Source organism: Carlito syrichta, unplaced genomic scaffold (assembly GCF_000164805.1).
Source record: "Carlito syrichta isolate Samal-C Ts95f unplaced genomic scaffold, Tarsius_syrichta-2.0.1 Scaffold304268, whole genome shotgun sequence".
Classification (NCBI taxonomy): domain Eukaryota; kingdom Metazoa; phylum Chordata; class Mammalia; order Primates; family Tarsiidae; genus Carlito; species Carlito syrichta.
In genome coordinates this window covers 65,639-79,723 of record NW_007248364.1, presented here as the reverse complement: position 1 = coordinate 79,723, position 14,085 = coordinate 65,639, and the positions used below count along the sequence as shown (strand labels likewise).

Genomic DNA, 14,085 nt, shown 5'->3' with positions numbered 1-14,085 from the left:
CTCACCTCGGCCTCCCAAAGTGCTGGGATTACAGGCTGAGCCACCGAGCCCGGCCCCTTTCACTATTTTTTGTTTTTGTTTTTTTGGGGTTGGAGTCTCACTCTGTCACTCAGGCTGGAGTGCAGTAGCACACTCACAGCCACCACAGCCTCAACCTGCTGAGCTCAGGCGACCCTTCTACCTCAGTCTTCCAAGTAGCTGGAACTACAGGCGCGCAACACCACACCTGGCTTATTTTTTGATTTATTGCAGAGACGAGATCTCGCCAGGTTTCACAGGCTGGTCTCAAACCCATGAGCTCAGGCAATCCTCTCGCCTTGGCCTCCTAAAGTGCTGGTATTACAGGCTTGAGCCACTGAGCCCAGATGCCCCTTCACTTTTTAAAAACTGCCTTGAAGTGGTATAGCATCACCTCTGAAACTCCTTTAACTAGTCCCACTTTCAAAAAAGTTGGCTTGTGACAGTTTGTTACCTCAGATGCCACTAGGTTTGCTTCCATGTTTTCCTCAAATTTTTTTACGTGGTTTTTCTGCTTTTACAGCTGAGGAAATGACAAGCAAGTGAGTCAATTACCCAGGTTCTCCGTTTTTATCAGAGCAGCCAGGGAAGAGTCAGCCAGCACACTCTGTGTTCTGTGGTTCACCCCAGCTAACCAGGCCCATAGAAGTAACCTGGCTGAGGAAAGGTGAAGGCGTGTTACGCTCAGAGGCAGAACTCCCGGGTCTGTGTTCTGGCTCCGTCCCCTTTCCTTGATGACTGTGGCCAAGGCACACCATCTCTCAGAGCCTCCATTTCATCTCTCATATGAGCTCATACTCATCCTATCACATGGGGTCACAAGGAGTAAGCGAGGCGATGAGGCAGAAGGAAGGCAACAGTGCATTTGCATTTAAGGAGCTACCATAGGCCTTCTGGTTAAAATCCCTCATGGAAACACACGGGCTAGCAAGAGTGTAAACAGTGTCAGTGTTTTGATCTTCCAGTTTGAAGCAGGCACAGGAATGTGAGATATTCTAGCAAGGGAGAGTTCCCTGTTAGGATTTCTAATCTGTCTTACGCTGACTGAACGTGAAATTCTAATACTGCTTTGGGTTTTGTCACTATCTTAGAATAAGGAGAAAAAAATGTTGACTGAGTCCTGCCCACTGCTGTGGCTCTCACACCAGTGAGAGTACTTGCTTGTCCACAGCTTCTTGCCTTTCTTGCACTCTGTGGGGGTGCCATAGGCCTTGGCCTCCCAGGAGCTGGGGCTAAACTGCATCTCCCCCCCCCAGGGATCAGTAAAGTTTCACTGCAGAAAGTCTCCACTGCGCTATGCTGACATCTGCCCTGAACCTTCGCCCTACAGTGTTACTGGCTTTAATCAGATTCTGCTGGAAAGACAGAGACCAGTCCACGTGTGACCTTGCCCTCTACCCTCACCTGGCTAGGTGATCCTTGGTGCCTTTGTTTCCACAAGGTCTCTTCCTGCCAGCTGCTTTGCCAAAGACACACAGCTGCCAAATCCCTCCCACAGCCTACTCTAAGCGCATGTGGAGTGAAAGCGACTGATGGCTCCAGCCTGCGAGCAAGGGCCATGTGGCCACATCAAACACTGATGGCATCAGAGCTGGCAGTTACCAATCCAGGGCCCTTAGAACTTCACATTCCACTAGCTGCATAGATCAAACTCAGCGGTTGACATGACTGTCCATCCTAGGGTACTGTCACTATAATTCACATAAGCACTTTTGGAGGAAGATACACAAAATCAGCCTAAAATTGGTTCAAATTTGGGCTGGGTAAGATTTTGTGTTTTGATCCTTAAACAGGAATAAAACTCAGTATTTAATAAGTTGTTGACTTATTTAATGTAATTTTTAACATTGTGAACAATGCAATGTACAAAAGAACCATCACATCTTGATTTTTTTAGTAACACTGATGAAGTTTTTAACTCAATATCAAGTGAAAAACTTGGTATCATTTACATTTATCAATGTACCAAAAATAAAACGTTTAAAAACAACTATCTGAATGTCAGGTTTTCTCTCAAAGTATTTGCCACCTTGAGGGCTGCAACATGCCTGAAACATGAGCCACGTTGATGAAGGTGAAGACGTGGACAACCTGCATTAGCCAGTCTGCATTCTGGAAGTCTCCTCTCTCACTTATGAGTCTCCCCAAGCCTCTCCCAGCTGATCTCCTGGAAGAGGAGTGGGCCGGTTCCGGGAGTCAAGCATCCTCATTCCGAGGTGGTTCCACGATTCTCAAACAGCAGTCTGCAAACTCCACAAACAAGGGTTCCTGCATGTAGGTTCTCATGAGCTTCGCTTTGTCGTCCCCCTGGTCGAGGCTAACCAACAACTGTCTCAGGTGTGGATTCAGCAACAACCTTCTTAACACTGTAGACTCCCCTTCAGAATTAACAAAAGAAGCCAAACTGAGTTCAAATGGAAACACCTGAAGATGGCTGAGGCGAACCATTTTAAGTATATATAAAACGACTGAGAGGCTGCATCTCCTTAACCTTTAAACTTACAAATCAACCCCAATGCTTCACATGTAAGCAAGGTGAGAGAGTCATATCAAATGATGTCCAAGTCAAATGCAGCAACATACCTCTTGGTTATCTGTGTAGATACTGTAACCTCATGCCATTTCAGCTAAGAAAAAATGATTTACCAGCACAAATATACAGAACAATAGCATTAAGTTGTTGGCATGTTTTCTTTCCTTACAGGCATAAAGGTTCTTAGTGGTGAGGGCAGTGATACCAAATACTCTGAATGATGTCTAAGCTCACAGTCCAGAAGCAGCAGTAGCAGTGGACAAACACCAACCCCTATATGGCACTTTACAATCTATAACATTATTCACACTCATTACTAGCTCAGCTCCAAACTCAGTCTAATAACTACCATGGGACTTGGGTAAAGTACGACCTTTTAGCCTGATTCTGTGAACTAGGATGAATGAAACTAACACTCCCCTCCCCTTGAGGAACTACATTAGCCCATTAATGATAAATGTACAAATAACTGTTACAAGGATTGAGTGAGCAGTACTACAAAACTGCTGGGCACTATTAACACTGTTTCCCCTATGAATCAAATCATGTGGTTACCAGTCTGCATGAACAGCTGGGCTATAAACTGGACACTGAGTTATGTTCCGTACAAATGGGTATGTGAAAGACAAATGACACTGAAACGTGAGTGGCATGTCAATAGTAAGTCCAAGATTATGGGAAGCCAAAATGCCTCATTCTGAAACAAACAAAACATCAAGAGACGCTTAGCTGAACAATCCTTGAAGGAGGAACAGAATTTTGCCAACCTGCAAGACGGGTAGGATTGCAGGCAGAGGGACTTGAGCTGTGGGCAGGCTGAGGTGTGTGAAGGGTTTACTAACAAAAAATCACATTCCGTACAATACAGCAAATGTATCTCAGTGGTTGAAAAAAACAAGCACAGCACAGACTTACCTAAATTCTTTAAATTCTGCAAAGAAACTCTGTCCTCTTCCTCATCACTACTGAGAAAATCAGCTATAGAGTTGTCATCATCTAAGGAATACATAACAATCAACTGCTTATGACTAAACAGGAGGCCTGGGCACCAAGTTCAGCAACTACATCAACAGATCAAAAATGTGTATGCACGCATGGGACAGCCACAGGGGCATATAATCAGGTATAGACAAAACAAGCAAAAATAACCTTTCTTCTCTGGAGTTTGTAACTATACAAATAATCCTCTTAGAAAAGGGAGGGGAAATGAAGAATTGGTGATTTGAGCAAATGCATCCTTGTGTTTACATGCTTCCTCTACATGTTTCCCTGTGGTCTTCAGGCTTGGAGCCTGGTTTTGTAATTATCACCCTCCTCCCCCTCACCATGGCTCCAACACTGCGATGGGCCAGTAAATTAGGTGCTCTGTAAAAACCAGCCAAGCAGCATCCCTTTGCTTTCAAAATGGTCAGAAACTGCTGGAATGCCTGAACCCAACCTGGAAGTATCTTAGAGCAGGAATAAGCCACTCCTTTGCTGCAAATGTTCAATAACTCTGGTGCCCCATGGAGGCTACTTTCAGAGGCTGGCATGATGCCTGACATCCAGGAGGTGCTAAAGAACTCTTGGATGCATGACAGCACACAAGTGCTGTAAGCTCTGAGGGGCCTCCTGCCTGGGCCTAGCTCCTCAGGTGGCAACCCCATCCAGAAGCTGAGGTAGAGAAAGCTCCAGCAGCAGGGCTTACCACAAACCCCAACCACCGCATGGCCTCTCCCCTCTGTGGCCTACCCTATTTTCTTCTCCTGAACTCTGCTTCTGGGCTGCTCCCTCAACATCACACATGGCCCTCTCCTGGGGATCTGGGCTAAGGAGCACCCCATGAAGCCATCATTCTGGACTCGCTACCCAACCCTGGTCTCTTTTTCTTCCTTTCCACTGATTCTGACTTCTATATGAAAACCTTTCTAGCTTTGTCTGAAGCCAGTCAACCCACCTTTGTTTTCCACAGGCTTTACAGTTTTTGCAGGAACAGTCAATCTTATTTTTCTCTCAACAGGACAAGTTTCAGAGTTGCACTGCTCTGAAAGAGACACAAATCTCAGGCCCACCCCACCCCATCCACTTCAGTGACAAGGCAGTACCTCCCAGCCAGTCCACATCTAGGTGGGAGGCATGTGGATGGGCTGAGGGGATGTGGAGGAAGTGAGAGACATGAGGAAACTCCAGCAGCCCAAGCCTGCATCACAGCTGAGGAAGCAGAGCTCATACACCCCAAGGGCCTGCCCCCCTCCTCCCTGCCCTGCCTAATCTCACCAGACTCTTGCCATAATTAGAGTGTTTGAAACCTGCTCCTGTAAACCAGAGTCCAGAGAGGATAAAACTAGAGGTAAAACAACCAGAGAGAACTTACCAGAGTCAGCAGAGCATGAGGTTGCAGGAAAGGGTTCTGAGGACAGAGGGGTGGGGCCGGATTGCAAAGACTTAAATTGCAGACTTGACAATATGCTGAGTAAAGGGTCTAACCAGGTGTGTGCGTGGGAGGGGATGGGGGGTTACAACAGCTGCCAGTGACTGACCATTTATAAAATGCCAAGCATGGTGCCAGATACACAGTGGGATACATAGTGTCTCAAGGAACCCTTGAGAGTCCCTAAAACATGGAGACAGAATTCCAGGTCCACAGCTAGTAAGTAGCAGAGGCAGAGTTTGAATCAAGGGATAACCCTCCAGCTGTGCTATACATGTAAGAAACAGCAGAATGCACTGAAGGAGAGGTGAATTTTCAGGATTTGTATCTGGCCCCCAAATACAAACATTTGTTTCTTGGGGCTTAAAAAGAGGTTGGAGCTAAAGGTCTGGGTGCCAGCAGGAAAAAAAAAAGTTAAAAGAAGTAAAAGAGATCACCTGGGAATAAGGTCAAGTACAGAGATCCCAAGAACAAGTTTAAAAAACAGGCAAAGGGACAAAATCCAGCAAAAGATTATAGAAAACAACACTCAGAAGAGAGGAGAATCTCCAGCCCTGCCACCTAGATTCACCCTCCATGTTCTCAATCATACATGGAAACTACATAAGTTGATCTCATGGAGTAGGTAGCAGAATAGTGGCAGCTAGAGACCGTGGCAGCTAGTGACCATGACGAGTAGGGGGATGGCAGAGAGGGAGAAGTAGGTTCACTGATACAAACCACAGCCAGATGGAGGAATGCATTCTCGTGTTCTACAGCATTGTGAAGTAAAAATTTATACTTTTAAATAGCTAGAAGAGAGAATTTTAGATGTTCACCATGAAGAAATGCTCATTTTGGTGGGTGATGAATATGCTAATTACCCTGATTTGATCATTACACATTGTATACAGGTACTGAAATATCAGATTGTAACCTTCATAAGTTTGTAAAATTATTATGTGTCAACTAGAAATAAAAATCCACCAAGGGGAGTCCAACTATATAAACAGTGGTCATATCAACTATATAGTGAAATAACATACAGTCCTTTAAATCAATGAGCCAGACCTGTACATACTGTTTTGTTTTTCCACAGAGCTACCATGATGCAGTTTCTAAATGTGCCCAATATATATGAGGGGGACTCAGAAAAACTCAGAATTATCTTTTGGAGGGTGAACAGGCTTCCCCTGCTAAGTGTTCTAAGAACCTATCGGCATCAGTGTTCCAGCTAGCATTGTGCGAGGCTGCATCCAGTTTCGGTGAATTTCTTTTTGGAGATTCTTTCAATGTATTTGCCTATTTCATGATGTGTGGAGTGAAATTTTGTTTTCTGTTGGTGAAAAATGCAGCAGAAATTGTTTCTATGCTACAGGCAGCTTACAAAGATGCTGCTCTGAGTAAAATACAAGTTTAAATGGTTTTCCTGTTTTAAGCTAAGTGAGATGTCAATTGATGATCAACCTTGTTCTGGGGGGGGTGTCCTCTAACCTGCTGAACTGAAGAAAATGCGTTAAGAATTCATCAAGCCACTTTGGAAGACCGCTGTTGGAGTGTTGATGAACTTTCGGGGTAAACTAGGATGTTGTGGAGTTCCTACCAGCAAATTTTATCTGAAAATTTGGGCATGAAATGAGTTTCAGCAAAATCCTGCCTCGCTTGCTCACATCTGAACAAGGAGACCATCACTTGGCTGCATGGAACAGTTGGAGGCTGACCCTGATTTTTTTTTATGACCCTGATTCATAACCGGAGATGAATCTTGGTGCTATGGTTATGACCCCAAAGCAAAACTGCAAGCTAGCCAGTGGAAAATTGCCACTTCCCCATGACTAAAAAAGGACAACAAATAAAGTCAAATGTGAAAATGATTATTTGTTTCCTTGATGTGAGAGGGATTGTACACTTGGAATTTTTTCTTCTGGATCAGTCAACCAAAGTTTTTATCTGGAAGTTTTGAGAAGGTTGTGTCACGATCTGCAGAAGAAATGTCCCAAGCTGTGGCAAACAGGTGACTGGTTTTTTCACCATGACAATGCACCTGCCCATACCATATTGATTATTTATCAGTTTTTTATCAAAACCGGCATGACTCCTATGCCCTACCCTCTCTATTCACCCATTCTCACCCCAAGTGACTTTGTTTCCCCAGATGAAAAAAGTTCTCAAAGGGAAACATTTTGCTGATGCGGAAAAGGTGAAATGGGGCATGGTGGCTCATTCCTATAATCCCAGCACTTTGGAAGGCCAAGATGAGAGGACTACCTGAGTCCATAGGTTCGAGATCCCATCTCTACAATAAATCAAAAAATTAGCTGAGAGTGGTGGTGCATGCCTGTAGTTCCAGCTACTTGGAAGGCTGAGGTGGAAGGATCACCTGAGCTCAGCAGGTCCAGACTGCGGTGCACGGGAGGCATGCCACTGCCCTCCAGCCTGAGAGACAGAGTGAGACTCGGGCTCAGGAAAAAAAAAAAAGGAAAAAGAAAAGGTGAAACAAAAAACAGCAGAAAGCACAAAAGGCGTCAAAATTAACAAGATCAAAAATATTTTGAGCAGTGGGAAACCTCTCAATAGGTGTATTGCATTCAACAGAGTGTGCTTTGAAGATGACTAAAGTTTAAACATATAAGAAAACACAATTTTTTATAATTGCATTCCAGGTTTTTTGGGGTCCTCCCTTGTACTATAAAATCAAATAAGGCTGTTGTTAAGTATTATCACATTGCCAAAATTCTGAGAACTAAAAAAATTCTATATATTGGTACAAAAATAGAAATAAGCTGAAAAGAATCTACATCAAACTGTTACTCATAGTTTCCTGTGCCAGGGTCTCACTCTATTGCCCAGGCTGGAGTACGGTGGCACAGTGGCACAGTTCACCACAGACTTGACCTCCTGGGCTCAAGTGTTCCTCTTGCCTTGGCCTCCCGAGTAGCAGGGACTACAAGCGCATGACACCTCACCCAGCTGATTTTTTTAAAATTTTTTTTGTAGAGACAAGGTCTCCCTATGTTGCCTAGGTTGGTCTTGAACTCCTGGGCTCAGGCGATCTTCTTGCTTCAGCCTCCCAAAGTTCTGGGATTACAAGAATGAGTCACTGTGCCCAGCCTACTCATACCTTTTACTGGGTGGAAGAATTGCCTAATGAGTTTTACTTTCTGAAATACTTGGACTTACCCTGCACTGTGCACGGTCATACCCATCGCTTCTTTTTAATTGTACAAAAGTGTGCTCACATCATACACATAACTTAGTTTTGTCCTCTTAATAAATAGGTCAAGGACTTTTCTCCTTATTGTAAATAGGTCTACCTCAAGGTTTCTCACAAGACATTACTTAAATGAGAGAAAACTCTGGGGAATGGATGGGCCTTCTCAGACCCAACCTCCATCACCACCACACAAAAAAACCCATGTAACAAACATGCACGTGTGCCCTCTGGATCTAAAATAAAAATGAGAAAAACAAAATATTTTTTAAAAAGAGCCGGGCATGGTGGCTCATGCCTGTAATCCCAGCACTTTGGGAGGCAGAGGTGAGAGGATTGCCTGAGTCCACGGGCTAGAGATCAGCCTGGCCAACTTGGCAAAACCTGTCTCTACAATAAATAAAAAAAATTAGCCAGGCATGGTGGCGTGCACCTGTAGTTCCAGCTTCTTGGAAGTATGAGACAGAAGGATAGTCTGACCCCAGCAGGTCGAGACTGCGGTGGCTGTGAGCGTGCCACTGCACTCCAGCCTGGACAAGAGTGAGACTCCAACTCAAAAAAAAAAAAAAAAAAAAAAAGCCAGATAAAACGTTCTTGCTATCCGTAGCAGTGTAGCCAATGGTGAGGAGCTACACCAAAAGGCTAAAAGGAAGAAACAACTAGGGCAGACTTGTGAGAAAAGCAATCCATGGCTAATTATTTTGATTTTTTGAGTTGGAGTCTCACTCTGTCAGCCTTCCAAGTAGCTGCAACTACGGGCGTGATCCACCACACCCAGATAATTTTTTTTATTTACTGTAGAGACGAAGCCTTGCCAATTTGCCCAGGCTGGTCTCGAACCCGCGGACTCAGGCAAACCTCTCACCTCAGCCTCCCAAAGTGCTGAGATTACAGGCGTAAACCACCGCACCCGGTTTATCTTTTTAAAAAAAGAGTGTGTTGGCCGGAGCGGTGGTTCAGCCTGTAATCCCAGCACTTTGGGAGGCCGAGGAGAGTGGACTGCCTGAGCCCGCAGGTTCGAGACCAGCCTGGGCAACTCGGCGAGAACTCGTCTCTACAATAAAATAAAAACTAGCCGGGCGTGGTAGCGCGCGTCTCTAGTTCAGGATACTTGGAAGGCTGAGCCGGAAGGATCGCTGGAGCCCAGAAGGTCAACGCTGTGGTGGCCGTGAGCGTGCGCGCCACTGCACTCCAGCCTGGGCAAAGGAGTGACACTCCGACTCGAAAAATAAATAAGAGTGTGGCAAGGTACAAAATCTGGAAAGGCATCTGCGGCAGACAGGACACCGGGGACCCAGCCAGAGGAAGCAAAGAACAGCGGAAACCCGAGGCAGGAGAGCCTGGAGGGCTGAGGGGCTCCGACCCGTCAGGGGAAGAAAGGCCGGGAGGAGGCGCGCTGGAGGGATCCACGCCGCCGAGACGAGGGCGGGCGTGGGGGCTGCCCGGCGCGGGTAGGGACAGAGGGCTGAGGCGGGCACGCGGAGGCCTCACCTTTGTGGTGCCGGAAGCAGGTCACCGAGCAGCTGTAACAACAGAGACCACAGGCGGCGTCAGCCCGAAGGCCGCGCGACCCTCCCGCAGCCCTCCAGGTCCCCCCGGTCTCCCTCGCCCGCCGCTCACTAGGGCACGCGGCAGGCCGGGCAGCGGTACTTGGGCTTCTCCAAGCAGATCACGCAGACCACAGTGCTGCAGCTGAGCGACGCCATGGCCAATTCCCACCACTGCGCAGGCCCCAAGGCAGTGGGTCCCTCGGGCACACCCTTTATCTAGTTTCTGAACCGGGACCAATCAACGATCAGCATTGGCTGTCAGGCAAAAGCAATAGATCCACCCCGCTCACGGTTCCAGTCCTCGTAAGTAGAGCGTCGATACACTTGGTGTCCATCAGCGAGCGGCGTCCCGAGTTTTCCATGATGAGATCACATCCAACATCTTGTTAGGTAGTCCCTGACCTGAGGTAGCTGTGTGACTTGGAGCAAGTCATCGGACCGCATGCAAAAAAGAATGCGTGGGACTCAACGGCCTTTACTTTCCGGCTCGGACTTTCTGAATCTTGCTCAGACATTGGGGTTCTCCCGCCCATCTCATCTACCGCTGGCAAAGGTGAAGTTCGGACACTGGGCAAACCAGAATTCCCCTGGATCACGTGGCACACGAGAACCTGCCCTTCCCAGGCTAGGCCGTTTTACCTAGAGGAAAGAAAGATGAGGCTAGCCGGCGTGGTGGCTCACGTCTGTAATCCCAGCACTTTGGGAAGCAGAGGCGAGAGGGTTGCCTGAGCCCAGGGGTATGAGACCAGCCTGAGGAACATGGCGAGACCCTGTCTCTACAATCAATCACAAATAGATTAGCCCGGCAAGGTGGTACATCCTTGTGGTTTCAACTACTTGGAGGCTGACTTGGCCACTGACACATGTTTTTTGGGTTCCAGCTGTGAACCCTGCAGTGCCCAGGACCTGGGGGCTCCCGGGGATTAAAAGATGAGGTCAGTCCAGGTACAGTGGCTCACACCTGTAATCCCAACGTTTTGTAAGGCCAAAGTGGGAGGATCACTGGAAGCCAGGAGTTCAGGACCAGCTTGGACAACATAGCGAGATCTCATTTCCACAAATAGTAAAATAAAATTAGCTAAGCATGGTGGCGTGTGCCTATAGTCCCAGCTACTTGGGAAGCAGAGCGGGAGAATTGCCAGAGCCGAGGAATTCAAGGCTGCGGTGAGCTATGATTGCACCACTGCACTCCAGCCTGGACAACGGAGCCAGACCCTGTCTGAGTGAAAGCAAGATGGATGAAAGCAGGACGGAGAAGTGGGAGTGAAGAGACTTGCATGACCCTGGGAGTGAGTGCTCCTTAAGTTTTGTGGAGATCCTGGGCAGATGAGTCTGGACAGATGGGCTATGATGGACTTTGAATGCCACCACACACTTTAGGTATAGACAAAGTCATGTTTTTAGGAGCCTGGCTCCTTTCTACATCCCTGGGCATTGCCCAACTTAACCATGGCTCCTGCCCCACCAGCGCTTGGCCCTTCTAGAGCCATAAATCTCCCTCACCCCCAAGTGCATCCTGTGTTAGCTGCTCAGCCTCTGGGGTCCCGCTTTAAGTATGGTCAAATATGGATCTGCAACAACCAAAGCAGTGGTTTGAGTCTTGACTGTGTGACCTGAAGGAGTTGATTACCTTTTCTAAGCCCCCTCATCTGTGTTAGAGTGGATGTTTGGGTCTACTTTCCTGAGCTATTGTAAAGAAGAGAGGATAACGTGTAAATACATGTGCAATCTGAAGCCTGCCAAAGGTTCTTTTTGTGACTCCTAGAAAAAGTAATTTTCAGGCTGGACATGGTGGCTCATACCTGTAACCCCTGCATATTGGGAGGTTGAGGCGAAAGGATTGCCTGAGCCCACATGTTTGATACCAGCCTGGGAAACATGGTGAGACCTCTTCTTTACAATAAATAAATAAATAGATAAATTAGCCAAGTGTGGTGGTGCACACCTATAGTTCCAGCTACTTGGAAGGCTGAGGCAGAAGGATCACCTGAGCCCAGCAGGTTGAGGCTGCGGTAGTCCTGAGCGTGCCACTGTGCTCCAACCTGGATAACAGAGTGAGACTCCAACTCAAAAAAAAAAAAAAAAGTAACTCTCCTGGACCTCCAGTCCCCACCCCATGAACACAGGGCCCAGGTCCCAAGCCACTCAAGACCCAATTCCCAAAGTTCAGGTCCCTCTAAGATGGTTCTGCCATCTGCCTCTGTAGACCGGGCTTGAGAGGGGAGTGAGCCACGATCCCTCCTTTGGAGTCACTGGATGGCCCAAAGACGCAGTTCAGTCTTCACTGCTGAAGCACAGGTCTCCTCAGGCTTACATTGCCCTTGTCTCCAGCTTTTGCCCAGGACTCAGCCTAGAATCTGAGATGCATCCTAACTGACCTGATAATCCACAGCATTTCTTGTATTTTCAACAATTGTACCAACAATTTTTCTGGCTTAAATGAGAAGCATCCCAGAAGATCCTGGTTTACCTGGGAAGGCCAAAGGCCAGTGACTTGTCCAGGGCAACACTTGAATCCTGTGCCCCGGCATGAGTAGAAGTTTGCCTACTATACAGGACACCATCACTGCTCATTCCAGATGTGTCCTGTGAAGTGTGTGCCAAGGCTTAGGCCAGGGAGAGTCCTAACAATTTTCAGGGACTCAATCCCACCCATCTGCATTCAAGCCACTCTGACTCTCCTACCTGCCAGTGGTGAGTGGTGACTCCAGCAAAAAAGATAAAATTCCTGGAATCCCTCCCATGCATATCCCACTCAGTGAAGATGCCCCTCTCTCTCCTCTGGATGCCCCCAGCTCGCATGGACCTCTGCATCACAATAGGGCAGCCAGAAACAGACCCATGCATATCGTGACACTTGACTGTACAAAGTAGGTACCACAGAACAGTGGGTGAAGGATAGTTTTGATGATGTTTTCAATAAATGGTCCTGGGAAAAGCAGATACTCTTGTGGAAAAAAAAAGAAACTTGATCTTACATCATCTCATGCACAAGAATCTTTTCCAGGTAGATTGTAAACTAAATTTGAGAGGCAAAACAATCACATTTTTAGAATTCAGTATTGGGGAATACTATAAGGACCTCAGGATAGGGAAAGATTTACTTAACAGAGGTCAAAAGACACTAACCATAAAGGAAAATTAACTACAGTAAATTAAGAACTTAACTACAGTAAATTAAGAACTTCTGTCCATCAGAAGACATCACTAATATAATGAGAAAGTAAGCCCAAGAGAGAAGCTCTTTGCAACAAAAATAACCCCCAAAGAGCCAAAACTAAGCATATGTAAAGAACTTCTACAAATCAGTAAGAAAAAGATAGATCAGTAGAAAAACAAAAAAGATAATTGTAAAGGTCATCCATCAAAGAGGCTACCCAAATAACTACTACATATATGAAAAGATCTCAACTTCACCAATAATCAGAGAAACACAAACTAAACCCACAATAAGACACCCATTTTCTGCTAAAAAGAAGCTCACAAAAAGTTGCATTGTGGGTGATTCCATTAATGTAAAGTTCAGCAACGGTCAAACTATGTATTAGAGATACATATTTATGTGGTAAAGTATGAAGAATTCAAGGGAGTGATTGCCACAAAATCATGTGATGATTAAATTTGGTGGACAGCATTGAGAAAGATACCACATGGACTCGGAGGGTGCTGGTAGTGTGTATCCAGCTGTTTGCTTTATGATAATTAGTGAAACCATAAGTTCATATTTTACATGCCTTTTTCTCTATATTTCACGAAAAAACATTTCCCCAATTCAATCTTCCCCCCAAACAACCATCAAACTTTCCACAGACACTCATCTATGAAGTTGTACAGACAGAAGGAGCAGACATAGTGAAGTATTTTTTTAAATGCTATATCATATATATACATGCTATCTTTAAAATAAGAATTTTAGCCAGGCTCGGTGGCTCAGCCTGTAATCCCGTGCCTTGGGAGGCTGAGGTGAGTGGATTGCCTGAGCCCGTGGGTTTGAGACCCGCCTGGGCAACTTGGTGAGACCTCATCTCTAAAATAAATCAAGAATTAGCCGAGTGTGGTGGCGTGCGCCTGTAGTTCCAGCTACTTGGAAGTCTGAGGCGAAAGGATCTCCAGAGCCCAGCAGGTCAAGGCTGCGGTGGCCGGGAGCGGCCACTGCACTTCAGTCTGGGTGACAGAGTGAGACTCCAACCTCAAAAAAAATAAAATAAAATAAAATAAGAATTTTTACTTTCCAATTCTTCACTACAAGAAGTATTTTTGAAGAGATCCTTTAAGCTATATTAAAAACTTCAAGAGGTTGAATTATATATATATATATATATATATATATATATATATAGTTGAGTTGGAGTCTTCCTTTTGTTTCCCAGGCTGGAGTGCAGTA

The 14,085-nt window shown here is 46.1% G+C and overlaps 2 protein-coding genes across 4 annotated transcripts in view; one reads left to right on the top strand and one right to left on the bottom strand.

Annotated features, from left to right (window-relative positions):
• Positions 1-2,008, top strand: part of LOC103261983 (unconventional myosin-XIX) — an 18,319-nt gene extending 16,311 nt beyond the window's left edge. Inside the window, exon 11 of the mRNA XM_021713131.1 lies at positions 1,275-2,008. Coding sequence (XP_021568806.1) covers positions 1,275-1,403 — 129 coding nt within the window. The 3' untranslated portion in view covers positions 1,404-2,008. The remainder of the gene's footprint in view (positions 1-1,274) is intronic.
• ZNHIT3 (zinc finger HIT-type containing 3) lies at positions 1,827-9,870 on the bottom strand. 3 transcript variants are annotated; one of them, XM_008059584.1, is made up of 5 exons: positions 9,772-9,870; positions 9,643-9,674; positions 4,488-4,574; positions 3,467-3,547; positions 1,827-2,396 (listed from the first exon to the last, which is right to left on the bottom strand). In XM_008059584.1, the coding sequence occupies exons 1-5, from the start codon at positions 9,855-9,857 to the stop codon at positions 2,215-2,217; spliced, it is 468 nt and encodes a 155-aa protein (XP_008057775.1). In that variant the 5' UTR covers positions 9,858-9,870; the 3' UTR covers positions 1,827-2,214. The 3 variants fall into 3 exon arrangements, with proteins under 3 accessions (XP_008057775.1, XP_021568808.1, XP_021568809.1); XM_021713134.1 differs by having other exon boundaries at positions 2,222-2,396; positions 3,467-3,513; XM_021713133.1 differs by lacking the exons at positions 3,467-3,547; positions 4,488-4,574.
• Positions 9,871-14,085: the final 4,215 nt, after the last annotated feature.

Coding starts and splice junctions, on each gene's coding strand:
- ZNHIT3 (XM_008059584.1), bottom strand. CDS start 9,857: ATGGCGTCGCTCAGCTGCAGCACTGTGGTCTGCGTGATCTGCTTGGAG. Junction 4,575..9,642: donor CTGCTTCCGGCACCACAAAG/GTGAGGCCTCCG, acceptor TGTCTCTTTCAG/AGCAGTGCAACTCTGAAACT. Junction 2,397..3,466: donor GCAGAATTTAAAGAATTTAG/GTAAGTCTGTGC, acceptor TTAATTCTGAAG/GGGAGTCTACAGTGTTAAGA.